Source organism: Antennarius striatus, chromosome 16 (assembly GCF_040054535.1).
Source record: "Antennarius striatus isolate MH-2024 chromosome 16, ASM4005453v1, whole genome shotgun sequence".
In the NCBI taxonomy this organism is placed as follows: Eukaryota; Metazoa; Chordata; class Actinopteri; order Lophiiformes; family Antennariidae; genus Antennarius; species Antennarius striatus.
In genome coordinates, this window is record NC_090791.1 from 4,458,617 (window position 1) to 4,479,065 (window position 20,449).

General features: G+C 44.3%; 1 protein-coding gene across 1 annotated transcript in view; it reads right to left on the reverse strand.

The window, feature by feature from the left end:
* Window positions 1-4,458: 4,458 nt before the first annotated feature.
* Window positions 4,459-20,449, reverse strand: part of srcin1a (SRC kinase signaling inhibitor 1a) — a 67,882-nt gene continuing 51,891 nt past the window's right edge. Inside the window, exons 10-21 of the mRNA XM_068336318.1 lie at window positions 19,677-19,697; window positions 18,717-18,877; window positions 16,450-16,625; window positions 15,398-15,528; window positions 14,967-15,114; window positions 14,092-14,398; window positions 13,711-13,972; window positions 13,351-13,490; window positions 12,924-13,076; window positions 11,110-11,997; window positions 9,185-9,316; window positions 4,459-4,535 (exon numbers count right to left, since the gene is read on the reverse strand). Of these exons, the coding sequence (XP_068192419.1) occupies window positions 4,530-4,535; window positions 9,185-9,316; window positions 11,110-11,997; window positions 12,924-13,076; window positions 13,351-13,490; window positions 13,711-13,972; window positions 14,092-14,398; window positions 14,967-15,114; window positions 15,398-15,528; window positions 16,450-16,625; window positions 18,717-18,877; window positions 19,677-19,697 (2,525 nt within the window). The 3' untranslated portion in view covers window positions 4,459-4,529. The remainder of the gene's footprint in view (window positions 4,536-9,184; window positions 9,317-11,109; window positions 11,998-12,923; window positions 13,077-13,350; window positions 13,491-13,710; window positions 13,973-14,091; window positions 14,399-14,966; window positions 15,115-15,397; window positions 15,529-16,449; window positions 16,626-18,716; window positions 18,878-19,676; window positions 19,698-20,449) is intronic.

A 20,449-nucleotide genomic window follows, 5' to 3' on the forward strand; every position in this document is an offset into this window, starting at 1 on the left:
CGGTGAAAGGAGCGCGCCGTCGCCTCCTCCTCTGGTTGGGGGTGCGTTCAAGCATTCTGAACCCTTCTTACACGTTTGTCATAACGTAACACCACAGTTAGTCCGAACATGCCTGCGTCACAGATAACCAAACACGTCTGATTCCTCACCTCAGCAAAACCTGCTTTTTCTCTTTCTCCTTTTTTAGAGAAAACACATAGACAACATAATTTTTTTTTTCCCCACTGCACCGTGCGATTGCTTGAGACTATACATGCATTGTTTTGTAATATACCTTTATTCCCATCGTCTTAGTTTATTCATAAAACATCTCTCGGACATAATTTGTTGGAGCTCCCTAGGAATGACTCGACCTATTTACAACTTAATTGTCTTTTCTTTTTCTTTTTTTTTCTAATTTGTGATGCCAAGATTTTTGAACATCCACACATTCATGTAAAAACCTCATATACATACTAGAGAATGTAGTTCGTTATTTTAAAAAAAGATTAAAATGACAAAAGAAGAGATAAAACTGAATTCACAGAACTGCTTACTGCTCCGTGTTGGTGGATTTAACACCTTAGTGGATGAACTGAACTGCTACTTCAAGTCTGGAACCGACCCGGTTGTAATGATTTAAAACCTGCAGCCACTTTTACTTTATACTATTTCCTGTTGACACACAAACTAGAAGGAAATTAAAGCCATTTAGCAGCAAAGCTCCATATGAAGACTTTGGGCTCAATATCTGTGTTTCCGTCCATCAACAACTCACTAATACCAGCTGAGTCACAAATACAGGATGGAGCGAAACAAAAAAAAAAAAAGGAGAAGTAGGCCACAGCTACAGGAATCAGCCCCCTGAAAGAAATGTAGAGCAGCAAAATAAGCCCCTAAGCACAGGCGCCAGTCCAGCCTGTCGCATCTCCATAGCAACCTCCCTCGCATAAAGAGGCACAGGTGCAGACCAGCCGGACGACGAGTTTCATAAATGAGCATTATTTTAAAAATCTAACTGTTTGTAAAGAAACGCTTTCTCTTTTTTTTTCTTTTCTTTTTTAAAATGAAATTCAGTGTATATTACAGAGCCTGACTGTTATCTATACAGATATCTTTAAACAAATATTTTTAAAAAAATGTTTCGTATGAATAAATAATCTCAGTGTGAAATGCGATATATCTGTCAATGAATTTAAAAAGAAAACTGTACAAAATGGTCACTAATATATATAAAACTGAGGATGTTGATGACATTTTACAGTGTAGAATTTAATCTAGGCCTATATATATATATAGTATATCACACTTTTCTTCACAATTATAATATCATACACAAACATCTCACTTAGATATATTTATATTTATTTATATATATATATTTATATATCTATATTTCTTCTATGTTTGAGTTCAAGTTTGCATGAGTTTTTCTGATTGCCAAGGGCGTCTCCAGAAACGCCCTCTGAGCCTCCGGCCATGTTGAAATCACAGCCTAACACTCATCTTAAAAAAAATAAAAAAAAATAAAATAAATCCAGAAAGCACTGTCATGCAATCCTGGGAGGATTCATGTTCTGGGGGGTTGGGGAGGAAGCTGTCAAGTGTGAATACCCACCTCCACCCCCCTCTGACACTCACCAGACGCCAATGCAGCAAAATTAACAAGCGGGGTTATGGATTTGAGTGTGGAACAGCATGAGTAATTGATTTTCTTTCATTCCACTTCATTCAATATGAAACCCAGATTTGAACGTGCCAGGCAGAACCCCCCCACCCCCCAATGCCACCGCTGAAACCTCACACACACACACACACACACACACACACACACACACACACACACACACACACACACACACACACACACACAACCTCCTCTTTGGGTCAAAGTGCTGCTTTGTCGTTGGTGCTGATCTAATGTAAGATCAACTGGGAGAACAAAGTCTTGGAGGCACTGGGAAAAAACATGGTGAAAGAAGGTCCTTGTGGATAATCAAAGCTTTCTCAAAGGCAAACCCCCCCCCCCCCCCAAAAAAAAAACAACAACCCACTGCTTTTTGGTAAAACTGTAAGCGTGGTTATTAAATATTGCACAATGTCGCTGTCCATGAAAAGAGACCCATCAAACTTCTATCCTGAAACGACATCAACCGAGTGGGTTTCATTCCACAAACACTCCACACCAAAGACAAAGCAAAGTGAAAGAAGAGCTGCTTTTTTTTTTTTTTTTTGACCGTCAAACCGTTCCTTCTCATCTCTTTGGGTCTTTTTTTACATCACAAGCTCTCTCGATGGGGACGCAGCGAGTCAAAGCCAGACTTATTAAAGTAGCCTTCAAACACACGTCCCCGTCTCCCCCCCTTTCCCCAACTAATCCCTTCTCCTTCGGCTGCCTTCGACACCACGAACCCCTTTTCAGCGTGTTTTGATCTCAATGCAATGAAGTAAGAAAGAAAAAAGTCATTCTAATGAATGAGTATCACTTTGTGTGAGGGTTTGGGTTCACTTTCCTTAAAGGGATGCAGGAAACCACAGATTTCATTCATTAATGTTTCAACATGTAGATTAGAAAACTACGCAATATTTTATTCTTATATATGTAAGGATTTTTTTAATTCCTAGAAGAGCATCTGTAGCTTTGTGCTTGTCACAGTCAGCCAGATTCACCAGGTGTGCTTCTAATAAATATACTATATTTCTGTGCCGTTAAGAAGTCAGATGATATCTGATATATCTCTCAAGATAGAATTGAATATAAATGTATATTTTGTTTCTGTTCAAATGTGAGAATATTTGAAGCGAAAACGGTGCTAAAACGACGCTGTCGCAGAAACATCCTGATTGTCATAATTAAAAGATGCAGAAATCCAACATCTGTGCACGGAGTCAACATGTAAGCAGTTTGTGGGACTGTACCTCCAGTAGAAATAAGACTGCTATCCCCCCCCCCCTTTTTTTTTAATGAACATGTTTGAATAAAGCTTCAAAATGTTCTGGAAATTGTTCCGTTTTTCTTTTCCGATTCAAACCATGTGTCACTAAACTCAAAAGCGGACTGTAAAAACATACTTCAGGTCAGATTGGAGGAATAGGGGGTAGGTGTGGGGGGGGGGGGGGGTCGTGTAAACTCTTTACACAATGTGAAGGAGAAAATATAGCACCAGTTCAGAGTTTAAAACACAGGCGATGCCAGAAAATCCATTAAGAGCCTTTTTAAACACCAAACAGTTTGATAAACACAAGAATCACCTTTGATGTACTTTTGAATTTTTTTTTTAAAATTTTTTTTGTGCTTCACGTTCTGCAGGGAAGCGTGAGCGATATTGTTCCCGAACACACACGATTACTGGACTCACTTTGTGATTATTGCAGCTCTACTTTTTTTTTTTTTTTTTTTTTTTTAAATGATAAAAGACACAGCCTAGGCGTTACGTCTACTCCACTAACCCGTTTTAGCGGTAAATATGAGACTGCTACTGTCAGTAGATTCCATCCGGATCCCCGGGCGCCGGACTGAAGGTCAAAGTGGGAAAAACCTGCTGGAGAACATCGTGACTCCTTTAAAGTACATGGAAATGTGAAAACTGTGCATCCAGATGAATAAAAAAAATCCCCTGAAAGAAATTAAAATGACTCTAAAATGTCTTTTCTCTTTGCAGTTCATGATGACATGGTGCTCAAATCCTCTTCGTCTTCCTCCTCCTCTTCCTCTCACCTAGAGCCACCGGTGGCGAGACTCTTTCGCTCGCCTTCGCCCTCCTTGCGGGTGTTGGTGCCGCCCTTGAGAACCGAGGATGAGAGGGTGAGGGAGGTCAGAGGGGTGGGAGAGGAGGGAGAGAGGGAAGGCGTCGGGGTGGTGGGGGAAGAAGAAGGGGACGAGGAAGAGGTGGCGGGGGGAGTAGGGGGGGAGGACGACTGGCTGCTGGACAGGGAGGAGGCTCGCTGCTCGCAAAGAAGCCGGTGGTGGCGGAGGGCGGAGGAGAGGAGCAAGGCCTCGGCGTTCAGGCCGGAGGCGGACAGGCTCGCCAGCAGGGCCTTGGCTTGGCTGGGGGAGGCAGCAAGGGAGGGGTACGCTCCCTCCTGGGGGTACCGTCTTCGACCGGGGGCAAATGGCGTCGCGGGAGAAGATGCTCTACTTGAGACGATGCTCGTTTTGACACCGTAGAGGTGCGGGTCGATACCGCAACCGTTGTTTCCCGGGGCCTTCAGGTGCAGACAGGGGGGGGGGGGGGGGGTGGAGGGGAGGGAGGGGGGGGGGGATTCAGGAATCAAAGGGGGAAATCATGAGAAGTTAAAGTCTCGAAATTGGCCGGGTTCCCTCGCAGCACCTTCCTTCATCGTGACAGTCAAACATGCCCGTGCATGCATGCTTGCACACACACACACGGCAGCACCGACACGCACACACGTGTGCGCACAGAGACGGGAGTCCGGTGGAGTTAACACTGAGATGTGAGAGGAGCCGGCTGAAAGGGGGGGGGGGTGGATGGATGTGTGGAGGAGGAAGAAGAGGAGGAGGCTGAAGAGGCTGGACACGGACGGGTCGCTCACTGCTGCAGGGCCGCAGGCACAGGAAGTAGGTAGGCAGGCCGGGGAGAGGGTGGGGTGGGGTGGTGGTGGTTGCAGGGCGTCACGGGTAGAAGTGTAAAGGGGTGAGGAGGGGGTGAGGAGAGGTGAGGGGGAAGGAGACAAAACAAGAGACAAACACAGGAGATCGTTATTGAGGTTGAAGTCAGCATGTGTGATGTAAGTGTGACCATCGACACATGACGATCAGATAAACACGCAATCTGTCACGGGGTGCAGAGAAAAAAAATTCACATCACGCCTTCATTTTGACACTTGTTTTAATGTTGGCTCATTAAAAAAAGCACAAAATATTATGAAGGATCGACTTTAACATCAAGTTCAAGGTGTTCTTTTATGTACTTCTGCAAGGCGCCAGTAGATGGCGCTGCTCCAACAATATCAGACCTACTATATAACACACAAACCATCAGACTCCTACTGATGATGTCTTGATGTAACACACACACACACACACACACACACACACACACACTTCAACGCCAGCAGAGTTCAGATTACAATCTGTTTTTCTTTTTATGTTAACAGGAAGCTTTATTTGCGTCCCTCAGATGAAGCACCAGGAGTGAAGTTTTTGCTGCGGCTCCTAAAAGTTTCTGAAATATTTGTTGTGGGAATACGGGGGGGGATTAGTTCTGTATGAAAGGAAAACAGGTATGCCAATCTGGACGGCACCGCTGGGAGGCTTTCACCTGCTCTGTTGCAGTTCCAGAACCTGTTCTTGCCAAGCGGCCCCCCCCCCCCCCCGGAGAGCCGGACCGTTCCTTCTGCTTGAGGAGCTCCTATCAAGTCCTGGGCCGACACATTAATTCTGGTCTGCAAAGCGCAGCAGAGCAACCGGCCCTTCATCTCTCTCGCTGGCTCTGAGCTACCTGCCAAAACCGCAGACCTCCAAAAGAAACGTCCACCCTACCATGCCCAGAAAACCTTTAACCGGCTCCGTTTTTACCGCCAGAAGTAATAAGAGGTCAAGAGGGAAACTGGAAATAGAGTTTCTGCTGCGTGAAAGTGAGTCACATTGTCATGCTCTCCTTGATTTGTGCTGAAGCAAACGGGGAGAAATTGTGGCTTTGAACTGTCTGTTCTCATCCAGGACTCCTGGTCTGAAGGATCCTCATGATCCGGGATGCTCTAATAACTTGAGAGCGCGCCGCCACAAAGGCTCTGTTAGTTTTTAAACAGCCACCACATTTAACAGAAATATCCTGACGTCGTGTAACAAAACATAAATGCTGCCTTTTTGTTCCAACGATCAAGTCTGTGGTGGACGCCCAGCGGTGTGGCATAGAAATAACAACTCCCTTTTGAATTATAATCCTTTGTAATTAATTAGCAACAATCAATTAGCAACATGTGGGATTTTACACACCACAAAAATGTATAATTCTGATTAGCGGAATGTTGTTGTTCTTTTTTTTTTTTTTTTTTGCCTTCATTCAGTCGGTGTAAAACACTAAACAAAGAGGGCAGATGGTGTGCATCTTAATATGCAACAGCTGCTTTCCACCAGAGCCGCTGGGAAACGACTTCGTGTGAAAACCACTGATGCTAAATGTATTTATACATTTATTAGCCAGGGGTGGTGGGGGGGGGGGGGTGGTGATGAAATCACAGATGCGGAGAATGAAGCGACCTCCATCGGGTTTGTGTCCTGCTGCAAACGACCTGGAAATATCAATTATCATTTAGCCAGGACTGGTAGAGAGAGGGGGGGCAAAAGTTTTAGGTTGTTTTAAGAGGATTATATCCTGGAAAGTTTTCAGTTTGCTCTGACAGAAATAATATCGGTCAATAGCTGGGGTGTATTTGTCAGGGATCTGTGCACCGTGGAGGTAGAGTAAGGAATAATCTCCAGGTTAAAGCTCAATAATGGGCAAAATATGTGCATCCTAGAATAATAGACCCAGGTGACGGATATATAATCATCTGAGGTGTCAAAAACAGCAGCAGCCGATATTTTATTGTTTCGAGACTATAATTGGGATTTCTCTTCAGATGGCTCGGGCCATCATGACAGGTTATTTAAAAAAATAAAAGGTTTAAGTGAGTAAGATTTGGGAAATCTCCTGCAGCCTCCTTGATAATGTGAGGAGATGAGCTGCAGATAATCATGTCTGCTTTTTCCAGCACAGGCTGTTTCATTAGGATGACTGAAAACGATTTAGCGGACAGATTCCGCCTTTTTATCAGGATCTGTTCCCGGTTTGTCTGTCTGACATTAAAAACAAGAGTGTGAATAAGAAGGAGATACATGTAGGTTCTCAGTCATCAGGTGGAGGTAAATCAACCCTGACCCAGTCCAGTTGATCGTTGTTGGGTTTTTTTTGGTTTGTTTGTTGGATAAGAAGGAGGGATTTCATAACAGCTTGTGGAGGCCAATTAAACAGCCCCGTGTTCACAACGCCACGCTTCATTAATATCTGAATGGAATTGTATGGGCATTTCCCATCAAGCTCATGTTGAGATTATTTATTTATCTAACAGGGAACAAGTTGATCTGCTTCAAGCAGAAATAGTGACGCTATAATGACTGCATTGATATACAGATATATATATATTTCAGGAGATCCTGTTTCTTGATTCTTTCTATTAGACAAAACCACTCATACTTCAAAATACAAGTCAATTCAGTGACTGGAAATTCTGAAAACTCCTAGAAAAAACAGCTTATCAGCTCAGGTTAAATTAGCTGGCTTAAATTAGCTGGTTTAAGTTAGCTGGCTTAAGTTAGCCGGTTTACAAGAAAACTAGATGATGGATTTTGATAAAACTTTCTGGGGTTTTAAAAAAAATTTTTTTAAACATTGTCAGACATTTCCTAGAGGTTTTTTCTCAATTTATCTACTTGTGGTATTACCGTGAAACTTGTAGAAGAGTATGCGATGTTCTAATGAATGAAAAAGTGAACTTTCGGGAGGTTTTATTTTAGGGGTGGATCTAATAATCAGATAGGGAACAGGGGACTACATTTTTTGGAAGAACGTCTCAGGATAAAAGGAAATGCTGACTCACATGGAACAGCTCTGTTCCTGCTATGACAAAGACATGGACACATCCTAGGACTAGGTGGTCCTTTAAATAGAGGATCTGTGTATTATTAGAAATGTAACTTGTGGGGAGAAGGGACACTTTGGAAAGAATACTCCTCCGTGGAGATGGTCTGCAGTCTCTGAATGCTCTTTTAGTCATTAGTAATGGCGTTGTGGTATGATGCCACCCAGCGCGCCGTGGCACCAAACATCTCATGCTGGCAATTAGCTCTGACTGTCCGCCGCCTCTCTGAGGATAACGCTTTCACACAGCATCCTTTCACAATAATTGTTTTGAGGGCTGTTTTTTTTTTGCGGACAGCGTGCGTCCTGTCTGAGTGCCACGTCCAAATAATGGGATTAATCCTGCTTTCATTAAACAAGTGTGTAAAATTAATTCTGCTTCCGCATCGCAGGCACTGAGAAAAAAAAACTGATGAGGAGAATGAAAAGAAAGAAAAAAAAAGCGGCATGCATAGATTGTACAGAAATAGGAAGACGTTTCAAAAAAGAAGAGGAAACGATCCGACGGCGAGGGTAAAGAGAATTGTCCACTTCATATTGAATGATCAGTGATTGCTAGGGCCTCAATGGGTGATTACATGGCATTGAAGAGATTCCTCCCAATCATCTCTCAATCTGAGGTGGTCAAAGTCACAATACCCCCCCCGCCCCCCCCCCATCCCCATCCCCGTCCCTCCCTCGAAACAGACGCATTCGTTTGTCCGCAATTTTCAAGAACGAATTTGTGTCAGAATACTTTGTCAAATTCTTTGGGGTATTTGGGTTTATGTTCACTTCACTGCTCCTCTTATGTTTTAAATTGCACTGGCATTAAGCCCCCCCCTCACCCCCGAGTGCTGGCACTGTGCAAAACCTTGGCTCTACTGGTCGACATGCTTCAGCAGTTCAATTTCCTGGCCTCTGGAGGCCATCTAGCATCCTTATGTTCAGTCCTTTACCCAAGCACAGCTTATAAGAACAGATGTGCAGGAAGATCCCTGTAAGATATGGCATATATAATAGTCTACAGGTGTTAGCACGCTGGGCTCTCATTGAATCCATCTATTCTAGTAACACAGACAGTACAATGAGAGGAAAAGTGTTAACTTTTAATGGGTTTAGATGATGTTCTATGTCAGTTAGAAACTTTCTGGCATTAAAGCACAGGACAGAAGATCCGAGGGACAAAAAAAGCCAGTCGAGGATCCTTTTTGCTTTAGAGGAGTGTGAAGGTCATCATCATCATCATCATCATCATGTTTCTATCTAAACAGCAAGCTAATCAAATCACTTTGCGTATGTGAAAGAACAAATTAATCCTCCTCCACATCCTCGGAACTTTTTGAATTCATAGCGCCGCAGATAATTGCTTCTCTTTTGTCCCAGTTTTGAAAAGGCAATATCTTTTTCTTTTTCTTTTTTATTAAAATGATATCTTACCTTTTATTTTTATCATCTCATTCCCTGTAAACCCTTTTCAAATATCTCCAAAAAAAAAACGGTAATCATCTCGATGTCCACCACTGAAAAACGCAAAGCTCTTGCATACATTGGTCCTCCAAGTAAGAATAAAGAGTCAATACCTGCTGTTGGCCCTGGGTATTCAGGAAATCCTCCCTCTTGCCACTTTTAGTCTTGTCTGTGCTATTCTGCTGCAGGTGCTTCAGTTTGGAGGCAGCTGATGAATGGAGAACCTTGCTAGAATTATTCACACCCTGAGAGGAGAGGAAGAGGAAGAGGAAGGGGAAGAGTGAATCAAACACTAAATGATCACACATTTAATTTCTCCTCTTCAGATCCTTCAGTTCACGCCCCAGACACACATCAACTCCACACAGTTTGTTCCCAGCAAGCAAGTAATGTCTCCCGAGACCAATGAGGTTTTTTAAGATCAGAGCTGGTGGCTGACATAGCCGAGCAGAGTTTCACCGTCTATCAATAAAACACAACAAAGACCACAATATAGAAACGTTGCACCAAATGTGATGCTTTGTAGCCTCGCTGCAGGGTTACAGGAGAAAACGTGTTGAACGACGTGTCCCGCTTCCTCCCCAGCGTCTAATTCGAAAGAAAACGACTACAGGTTGATCTTTAGCAGCATCAAAAAAGTTGATCCAGGTGCTTTCTCTAAAGCAGAACTCCATCAATCAAGGCTCAAACGAATCATGAGAATAAAAAATATAATGTCAAACACAAGTTAGGACTTGGACTTAATTATTGTATTGTGGGAAATGTAGTTTTTTTGTCAAAACACACTTTTGATTTATTTATTGTTAGACACTCTGACCTTTTAGGCTCTCGCGGGCCACATTTGGCCCCCTGGGGCCTTGAGTTTGACACATGTGCTCTAAGGCGAAGGCACCTGCTGCCTGATTTCCTCCCTTTCCATGATGTGAAGCTACGTTTTCAAATAAAATTTACAGTGTATGTAACGATAACCGACTTGAAGGCGCTAACTGAAGTCTGAAACAGATTGCTTATCAGCGTGAATTTGACGAGTGTGCGGGCAACACGTTTTGACACAAGGAAGAGAGATGGTGTTAAAATGATGAACATGATTGAAGTCGGGTGTGATGAAATATTGCGTGAGGACTCTGTAATCCTCGACCCGGCCCGTGGGGATACTCCCTGGCTCTACATCAGAGGGATGAAACTCATCAGTCTAGTATTACAACCTGCAACGGGCGGGAGGGACGCCACGTTAGCAACAACAGGGAATAACACAAAAGTTGTCAAGACGCCTCACTCCAGAGACAGCCGACACCAGAACACAGCGAGTGTTTGGATTAGTACCAATTTTTTTGCGGCGTTGCGGTCAGTTGGAGGTTATTTGAAAGCAACGCAATGTCTGGTAATAAGACTTCAATGTAAGGTCAGCAGATATTCTGCTTTTAGTATCTGTTATCATTCAGATAAGATTATGAAAACTGATTATGATAATTGTTGTGCGCCAAAAAAACCCCCACAAATAATGTGACGTTACGCTTCTTTAAGTACAGCTCAGCAGCAGAGCTATTTAGAACAACGTCTGAAGGGGAGATAGAACAAACAAGACATTCATTTCACAGAAATGACAATAAATAGAAGAGAAAAAAAAAGAAGAGGAAATTGGATGCACTCGTATTACCTGTGAATTTATTTTCACTGAGCGTCGAGTGTGACAAGAGTGAAACTAGCTAGATGTACAGATGGAAAAAAACAGACGCCAGGATGGGTCGATAAAGAAGCAATGAAGTCTAGCTTTCAGAAGGACAGCAGCTCCAGCGCTAATAACAGAACAGACCAACACAGAGGAAGTCTGGTGTCTGTCCCTTTTCTTTTTTTTCTTTTTATTTTTTACATATTTCCGATTTCTTATACAATTAGACGTCGATTTTGGCGAGGGAGCAGACATCAGGAGCTTGAAAGGTGAAGTTCCGGCAGTCACCCAGAGAGAAGCAGAGGAAACAGAAAAGACAGCATGCTGGTTCACAGCGGAGATCTGCACAGCAGGTTCAGGAAAATCAACCTGGATCGATGCAGGACTCAAAGAAGACGGCTTGGGCGGGACCGGCGGCTTCTTGGTCTCCAAGGTCGGGCCGACTGACGTCTCTGCGGCGATGCTTTTGATGGACGCCTCGCCGTAGAGCTGCTCTACAGAGGAATGGCCGCCGATCTCGATCAGGGTGTTCTCCAGCTCGCGAATAGTCTCCTCCAAGCTGTCCAGTTTTCTGTAGGTACTGTGTCGGATATCCTCTATCTTTTTTCCATTCTTGGGGAAAGAGTCGGCAGAATTAGAAGCGGTGCTCGCCGACTTCTGGTCCTCAGGACATGTCTGAACTTCAGTGTTGCGTTGAAGCGTGAGCACCATGTCTCCTGTCTCCATCCCTCTCCTCAGAGCCTCCACCAGCGGGTTCTGCTGGCCTGGGTGGAGCGGGGATTTTATTCTGGGTTTAGGCACCGGTTTTGACGAGTCCAGAAGAGAGCTCAGCTGCTTGTAGGCCTCCCTGAATGTTTCTTCCTCCTTGAAGAGCACCAACAGAGGCCGGTCCTTCAGCTGGACCGCAGACACTTGTGTGGTCTGTGGTGAGATGGTCAACGTCTGAAGAGCGTCTCCTAAAGTCCTGCAGAGCTCCTGGGCTTCAACGGGAGAAACCACCCTCACCTCCAGCTCCGTTAGCAGCAGGGCAACATCCTGTCTCAACCCCACATCCTTTTTAAAACCACCCCGAGGAGGGCTTCCAAGCGAATCCCCGTCTTTTGAAATCTGAGCCCAGCAGACGGAGTACCGACTAGTCCGATCTTGCGACAGAGTCTCTTCTGAAGGGTTGTTTGCTAAATCTCTGACGGGGCCTTCTGAGGAAAACGGCAAACACTGTGTCAACACGATGTGCGGGACAGGAGACAAGCGCCTTCCCTAAAAATGAGGAGAGCAGCGGAGGATTGGAGTCAAACACAACGAAGCAGTCTGAGCTTTAGAACACGTCAGACAAGCAACCATACGACTGAAAAAGAAAGAGAGAAAAGAGGAAACGATGTTATCCACTTATGTGCGGTTTATGTTTATAAAAAAAACATTCCTTGTGTATTAAGCGTCCTTCATTTGCCTTCTTCTCTCTCTCAAGGCGAAAGCTTCTTGTCTGTTGGGTAACGAGACGTTTGCTCGCCGCAAACCGCGTTTATGAAAACAGAAAATTCTTTTTCTTGTCGATAGATGTGTGTGAGCCAGTTGTAATGCTTTTTCCAAACGTCGTCTGGCGGTGATGAAATCTGATCGGTATCTAGTGGTTACAAATGCTTGTTCAATCTATTGCGTCGGCTTGCTTGACGAGATAAACGGGTGGGGGGCGTCTGGTGGTCTCCCTTTGTGCAGAAGAGGGTTTAAGAGGGAAAGAGAGAGCAGCACTCTGGGTGAGTGTTACCTCAGCGCCCGGGGCCCCAGAGGGCCACAGGTCCGATCGGCGGAGGGGAACGTTTTGGATTCTCTCAAACAGCTAAGGAAGGGGGGGGGCGGACAAAAAAGAAAAGGTTCACAAGCTGGAAAACACAAACCATTAATAATTGAAATCACATTTCAGGCAGGCTATCTGAAAGCCAGCCCAAGCAGCCGTCAGGGTCCATCTGTCTGATCCGTGAGCCCTGGGTGATGATGTGTGTGACTGAGCACTATGTGATCCTTGGGTTCTCCCATTACCAGGGGGATAGGGGTGGGTGTGAGGGTGGAGGGGCAGGAGGACACATATGGCACCTGCTGCTTGAACATGAGGTAATGCCCACCATGGGCATGTCTGCTGCTGGTGTGTGTGTGTGTGTGTGTGTGTGTGTGTGTGATTATTAGTTTACCTCCAATTCAGCTGCGAATTTCTCGCCCTCTCGGTCGTCCTTGTCCGCCGAGGCGAGGGTGGGGGGCGTGGATGCAGGGCGGGGGTTCTCGGACACGGCCCTCCTCAGTTTGACGTGAGGTTTCTGGCCTTCGGTCTCTTCAGATTCACACTTCTACAAGTAAAAGTTTGTGAAGTGCTTTTAGTGTATCTGAACCCCGGCTCCAGCAGCCTGAAGATTTTATTATGTTGTAATCTGATAAGAATATTCTTCGCAGATGCAAATACATATGCAACAGATTAGCACAGATTGCCCTCTCTGCATAAGTGTTTGCTAATATTTTTAAAAAGCACACCTGAGGATGATCTTTTCGTAACTAAGACACTGGCCATATGTCAAGAAATTGCTTTAATTAAAAATGCATGAGTGTGCATTTTCTCCGCCCTACCTTGATACTTTTCCCTGGGATGAGGGGATCGCCGCTGCGGGTGGTCAAACCCGGGGATGATGGGAAACTGCGTCTGGGTGGTGGAGGGGGTGGAGACTTGGAGGGTTTTTCCGTGCGATACCGCGGTACCGTCAGCTCATCTGGGGGGGAAAAAATAATAAAGTCCAGGCATCAAAATAAAAAGATTGTAATAAGGAGCAGTAATAAGTTTAAAGTGATTTTAGCGCGAGATATGATGTGTTTGTTGGATTTCTACACAGATTATCCTTGAAACAAATCGTGGAGCCACAGTTTTCCATATTTTTCTTACCTATTGGTAACTCTATGATAAAACTAATGCTGTGGATTAAAGCTACTTACCAGAGCCACGCCTGGATCCTCCGTCTTTCATAGAAAGTTTGTTCTGGGGTTTGCTGACACGGTGCTCCGGGGTTCCCGTCCCGCTCTGAGGGGTCTGATTGGACGGTGTATTGGAGGAAGGTTTGATCTGCTTGGCAGCGAAGTCCAGGTCAGGAATAGCCTTCATTAACTCGGCCTGGGTCTCTTCCAGCAAGCGGTTGATGTCCTGGGCGCTGTACTGGGTCAGGCTGGCCCGCTTCTCCTCCCAGTCCCGCTCGGCTGCCTGTGAAGTGGACAGATGGATCTAAACACTTTGTAAACACACAGCTGATGTTAGCATGTAGCACTGCTGCAGCTATGTTGTGATATGTTTTGGCTGAAAACAGAAGAAATGATCCCTACCAGTCGAACCTCCATTGATGAAGCCTTATCGGCTGCGGTACGGCGTTCCAGTTCCTCCAGGGCTTTTCCTTTGTGGGGAACTGGAGGGTGATTGTCCTTGTGGGGGCCCGATGGGTTCCCGTGGCCACGGCTGAGGCTGGAGTGGGGGCTCCAGTTTGACAAGCTGTTGCTCCCCCCGATGTCGTTGATGGTGAGCGGCGGGCTGGTGGGGATGTCGAAATCTGAAAACTTCCTCAAGTCATCGTTGTGCTTCATGGAGGGATTAGAGAAGTCCTCCTGCTTCTTCCACACCCCCTCATTCACTTGTCTGATAAGACAAGAGATGAAAATAATCCATTAACACGTAAAATCCAGTTTGTAGTGAAAGCAATCGCTGTAGAATCAATAAAGCGCCCCCCCCACCCAAAAAAAGGTGAAAACATCACAAAACTTGTGCCAACAGCTGTCAATACTGTTTAATTCTCCAATTGGCCCCCGCCCACAAGATGTGAGATGAAGCAAAATCTGTTGAGCTGGTCTGATCCGTGAGGTTTATCACACCGTCATGTGGACATGACTTTAAATCTTCTCTCAGTTAGTGTTATTTTTATTTTTTGTTATTTTTTTTAGAATCTTGGCTCCAAACAATAAATGTTAAAAGGTAGAAATTCTCTGACTTCAATCAGCAAACGTGTAATTCATTTTTCTTCTGGCCTCAGGTGGGCTTGTAAACTGTATTTTATGAAAATCCATAATGCTCTGCTGACACACAAATTGGGGTGAAAACACAATCTCTGAGACACAAATGGACCGGTATTGATTACAAACGGGGGCCAGTTAATGTTGGATGTGGTTCAATCGACGCGTCGTTACGTAAAGAGCTCTGGGTAACGTACTTGCGCATGGTGGCGAGGGTGTCCGTTATAGTCTTGCAGCGTTTTAACAGGGCGTCGAGCCGGTGCGGCTCTTCTTTCAGGAATTTCACCGCCTCCACCTCCACCCTCAGCACCACCCGCATCTTACTCTGCAGGCTGGGGAACTGATCTGCAGGAGATGTAAGAGGAGTAACACGTTCTGTTTTAATCCAGCAAAATTAATTCCACTTTTCAAAGACGGTGAAATCCATTGGTGGCGATCAGACAAAACATTTTTTGAGCGACTGAAAACAGTCAAGTTATCGATGAGGAAAACAAGGAAACTGAATGTTATTAAATGGCTGAGGATGACTTAATGATCCTCAAAGCCTGGTGAGTAATGTTTATTATCATCTGCCTGCCAGAGTGTGTTTTTGTGCCTTGTGTTTGCACACTGCGCCAGCATGACTCACTTTTCAGTTCTGTCAGTGTTTCTCCCAGTTTCCTCAGAACAGTGGACTTCTCCTCCAGCTCCTGCACCGTCACCATCTTATGGTTGACAGACGACTCCTTCTGGATCTCCTCCACCGACTTCTCCAGGTCGCTGGGACGGAACGGACAGAAGGCTGAACACCAGGGATTCTTCTGCTACACTTTTTTTTTTGTTGTTGCAATTTTAGTTAAGCGTTTCTCTGAGAGTTTATAAAATATTTATGGAGTTTCAGTAAAAAACAAAAAAAAAAAAAAACTTGAAGCCAATGAAACCGACTCTTGAATCGATTGGCAGTGAAAGCAGCATCTCTGGACAGCTGAACCGGAGGAGTACGGACAGGTGCTTAAAAGTTTCATGAAACAGCTAAAGGCAACAAAAGAGTGGAACAGTAGATCTATATAAAAGTAGGTTGTTTCGTTTAATATTGAGCGCTTGTCAGATTTATGTCACACAAATCTGCCTTAAGTTACGCAATGAATCAAAGTTCCATGTGTAATTAACCAAAATAAATTGTCCATTAGCCAGGCGAAATAGCCGACATTGATTAGCAGGGATCATCTAACAGTTCAACCAATTAGTCTGCAATCAAAGTGCCGCTCCAAGTAATTCAGGAAGTCTTCCTCTGCTCAGAGACACATCCAGGAATCATTACCACAGCCAACATTTCCACATATGAGACAGAATCTGATTATTAAATCTGGAGGTAGCTCTAAGCTCTGCTTTTGCAGAGTCACTTCAATTAGTAACTGGACTGTCTCACAGTTCAGATCTTAATACGAATCTTGCTCTATGCCGGGTTTAATTACAGTTACAATACCACCCCAATCACTGCATCGCCATGCAGGGAACTTTGTCACGCTTGAAACATCTTTAAAATACACGGTAAAAGGCGCATTTTGAATCAAATGACCAATAGTTGCTCATTTACAAATAAAAATAATTTTTTTGTGCTGTTGGAATTGAATTAAAACAACAAAAAAAACAAAAAAAACAAAAAAAAAGGGGGTATTTCAACATCATAGTGTGACTAACTGGAGTTGCTGGATGATGAGCTCCTCCTCATTGAGGTATTTGAGTCTCTCCTCCTCCACCAGGAGGCGCTGTCTCTGCAGGGGGTCTTCCTGCTTCCTCAGGGCGTCGGCCATGCGTACGCTCAGCTCCGCCTCCGTCCGCTTCAACAGCGAACGCACCGAATCCTGATTCTCCAGCTGCGCATGCACACAAATCGGAACGCGGGCGTCAGTCGGAGAACGGATTTTGGCTCTTCTTCCACAGCGGGGTTTGTTCGATGCTAGCCTCGTAAAAACCAGATTGTTAGAGTTTTTAAAATCAGTAGCAACGGTAGAGAAGTAGAATTGCCTCGCGGTTGCCTCAGGCTTTTATAAAACAACTGAATGATTTACAGCAACAACGCGTTTTGTTTTCCATCCTTGAGAGGCCTTTTTGCTTTAGTGCATGACCTTCTCTGCCTTGTTATGCCAGGAGAACAATTTGCGCTATCTCTGAGTGTTTGGATTCACTGTTTGAGAGTTTCAACGCCGGTTGACGGAGAAAGTTTTTTTTTTTTTTTCTCCCCCCCTGGTATATATATATCATCCAGTATATGTAATATTTCCCCTCACAAAGAACGACGCCTCGAGGAGACGAGCGAAGGATGTCCATGACTGATGCAGGAAGTGTGAACTCGGCTCCGTCTCCATTGTTATGGATGAAATATTCTACAACACTACCGCTTGTAATACAACTCCCAAGTCCCAAGAAATGAAAGCACCTGGTAAGAAGGCAAAAAAAAATAATTAATAATGAATAATCCTTATGCTCCAGGAGGTGAAACAAGACAACAACATCACAAACTTTTTAAAATCATCCAGTGCCAAACACAGTGCACACAATTACATATTCTAAAAATATGAATACATCCAGGAAAACACATTTTTAGATTGTTTTTATCTCTCAGCACCGAGATCCCTCTCCGACCCCCCCCACCCCCCATCCCCCAGCTGCCTGTCTCTGCTGCTGCACGATCCCACTGTATAATTCATGAACCGCATGTAAAATTAACGCCGCCGGTCATTGCCATGGGTAACAATATGGCGCTGGGTGCAGGGGTCATATTTAGGCAAACACAGAGGTAAACAACATGCTGTTCCCTCTGGAAACACAAGCACGGCCGGCTGGGATCTCACTACCGGCTCCAGAAGTCCTTCTAACCGCAGTCACGGGGGGAGTAAAAGCTCTGCATGCTGATCACCCACTTATTCCCTTTCCCTCCTAATGAAAACCTTGATCAGCCGCAGAATTTATTTAACTCCTCACCTCATTTCACTCCTCCCACTGTAACCATCGCTTGCAGAGACAAATGAAGTTTCTCTTCCGTCAACCTCTCCTCGCGATACTTCATCTGATTCCGCGCACATCGCCGCATTCCCATAAAATACCACGCAATGCAATGCAAAGCAAAAAGCGTTAATCTCTCGCACGTTGGATTTCATTGATCTTCAAAAGACACAATGACCTCAATGTGTCAGGCGGTGCAGCGGTGTCAATGTTGCAGGTTGTAATTTACTGTTTTTGAAGTCGAGATCGAAATGAACACCATGGCTACCGCTTCACGTGCTGAAACGCTTTAGAGCAAATCAGAGACTAATTTTCAAGTTCCACCACATGTGGAAAGTCATTTTTTAGCACGTCAGTCAGCCCAATCAAACTAATGCTACCTGATTCCCTCAAAATGACTGGATTACTCTCGAACTCTTGGCACAATTTCTCTGGATTATCCTCTGAACTGCCTGTCAACAGCTTTTTATAGGAGCTGCCGGTTGATGCTCAGACTGTGGATTAAATAGAGTAATTACTGTTTCTGAACAGACACACTTCCGTCAAACTTTGTTAATCTACTTTCCAAATGAACCACAAACAAAATTCATGGCGGTTATAAATGTCGCGGCAACTCTCTATTGTAAGAATGCATAGAAATATAATCTGCATCATTTTATGTACGAATTATGATTCACTTCTTTCCCTTTTCGGACATCATTTTGTTGAATTTTTACATGCATCTGATGAATTTTATTGACGTGCATTGATTGTATGAAGAATAAAAGGGAAAGAAGAGAAGTAAAGGTAACCCTTCTACATTACATGATATTGATACGTACATCTTATGTCCACCAAAAAGCTTAAAAAAAAAGAAAAAAAAGAACAGTTTTTGCGGTACTCCTAAAACTAAAAATATATGATAATATTCATTTGTATGTGTAGGTACCATGAGCTTTAAGGAACCTTCTTCCTGGTCGTACCTGCGTCTTTCGTAGCTGGCTGAGCTGTTTGCGTAAATCAGTGGCGTTTTGTTGCAGGCCGTTCAGGTGGAGCTGCATCTGCAAGCGGCTGACGTTGTTCACCTGGGGTGTGTTAGAAGGTGGCGGCGGCATCAAAGCTAGAGGCGCTGATGGTGTATTAGCTGCCAATCACAGAGCAGGACACGGCGGGTCAAGCGGGAGGTCATTGGCTAACAGGAATGGTGATTTTTCGCTGGGCTGTGCTCCAATGAGAGTTGCGGTTAGCCAGTAAGACACACACACACACACACACACACAAACCCCCCCCCCCCCCCAAAAAAAACCAGTAGCACACACACAAGCAAACAGCGTAAAGGCCAAATGACGTGTATAAAAAAATCTGGGCGCACACACACTCCCCACTGGATCGAGTAGTGTGTGTGAAAGAAAGGTGCCATATTCACAAAACTCTAATAGTCCTCTGGGGGGGGAAACAATCTCATGCTATTAGTACCCATATAGGAGTGCAATTAGTTTATTAAGTGGTGACACAGGGGGATATAACCATGCTGTTATCTGAACACAGGGCTTTGTGAGTACGGCCATTGAATCCCCAGCTGCTCTGACACACACATTCACAAAGGAGGCGTCTATTCTGTGACAAAAACAAAACCCTCTGAAGTTCCCAAGAAGTAAAAAAAAAAAAAAAAGAACAATTATAAGTTCAAAAAGTAGAGACAGAGACAGAGCAAAGTGGGAGGGTGGTGGTGGGAGGGGGTTCACGCTCCAGGAAACCAACCAGGAGGAGAGTGTGAGGATAGAGACACTGCCAGCTTCCCCGGCAACACCACACACACACATACACACACACACACACACACACACATACACACACACACACACACACATACAGAGAGGAGAGAGAAAGATGAGAGGTGTCTGAGAGGAGGGAAAGGTGAAAGAGAAGGAGATGGCAACTACCTTTCTGCTTCAGCCGTCCAGCTGGAATACAGAAAGAGTGAACCAGTTACCGAGAAATTAATGAGAGGGTGACAGAGAGACAACGAGGGAGAAGAAAAGCCTCATGAGTTAACTTTTTACAGAGCGATGATTTTATTGACTAAAAGCAGGAGAAGAGACTCTGGCGACGGCTTAGACTTTAGGCATGGTGTCAAATTGTGAGGGAGTCTGAAAAAAGAAAAAAAGTGGTGTCCTTGCTCTGGTCCTGTGAAGGTCTGGCCACGAAAACTGTCTTGTTTGCGCCAAAATTGTGGAAAAGGAGAACAAAAAAGGCATAAACACGGATAAGAGGAATAAATGAAAAGTGAAAAGGTTTTTAGAAGCTTGTTCAGAAGCAAGACATTAAATATGGGCTACAACTATAGAAAAGATGTCAGTACTATAATAAAATAAAAAAAACACGCTGGAAAATATTTGTTTTCTAAATTAAAGTGACAGCGACTAAAACATCAAATGTATTTCTGTAAATCCAGAACAGAAGCACTCAAAAGGAGGAATAAAATGAAGCTTTCAACTACCGCGGCGCCGCCTGTCTCACTGCCTCACGAGAAGGTGAACAGCCTTGTTTGTTTGTCTCTTGTTTGTTGTTGTTTTAGCACCTTTCACCTGCTTCAAGCTGTTAGATGCATGGCTGTTCTATTTTTTTTATTTATTTATTTGATAAAACCTCACCAGCAATTTCCCCCATGCTTACAGGGTTTTTTCCTGATTCTTTTCTGGTCCTAATGAGTAGG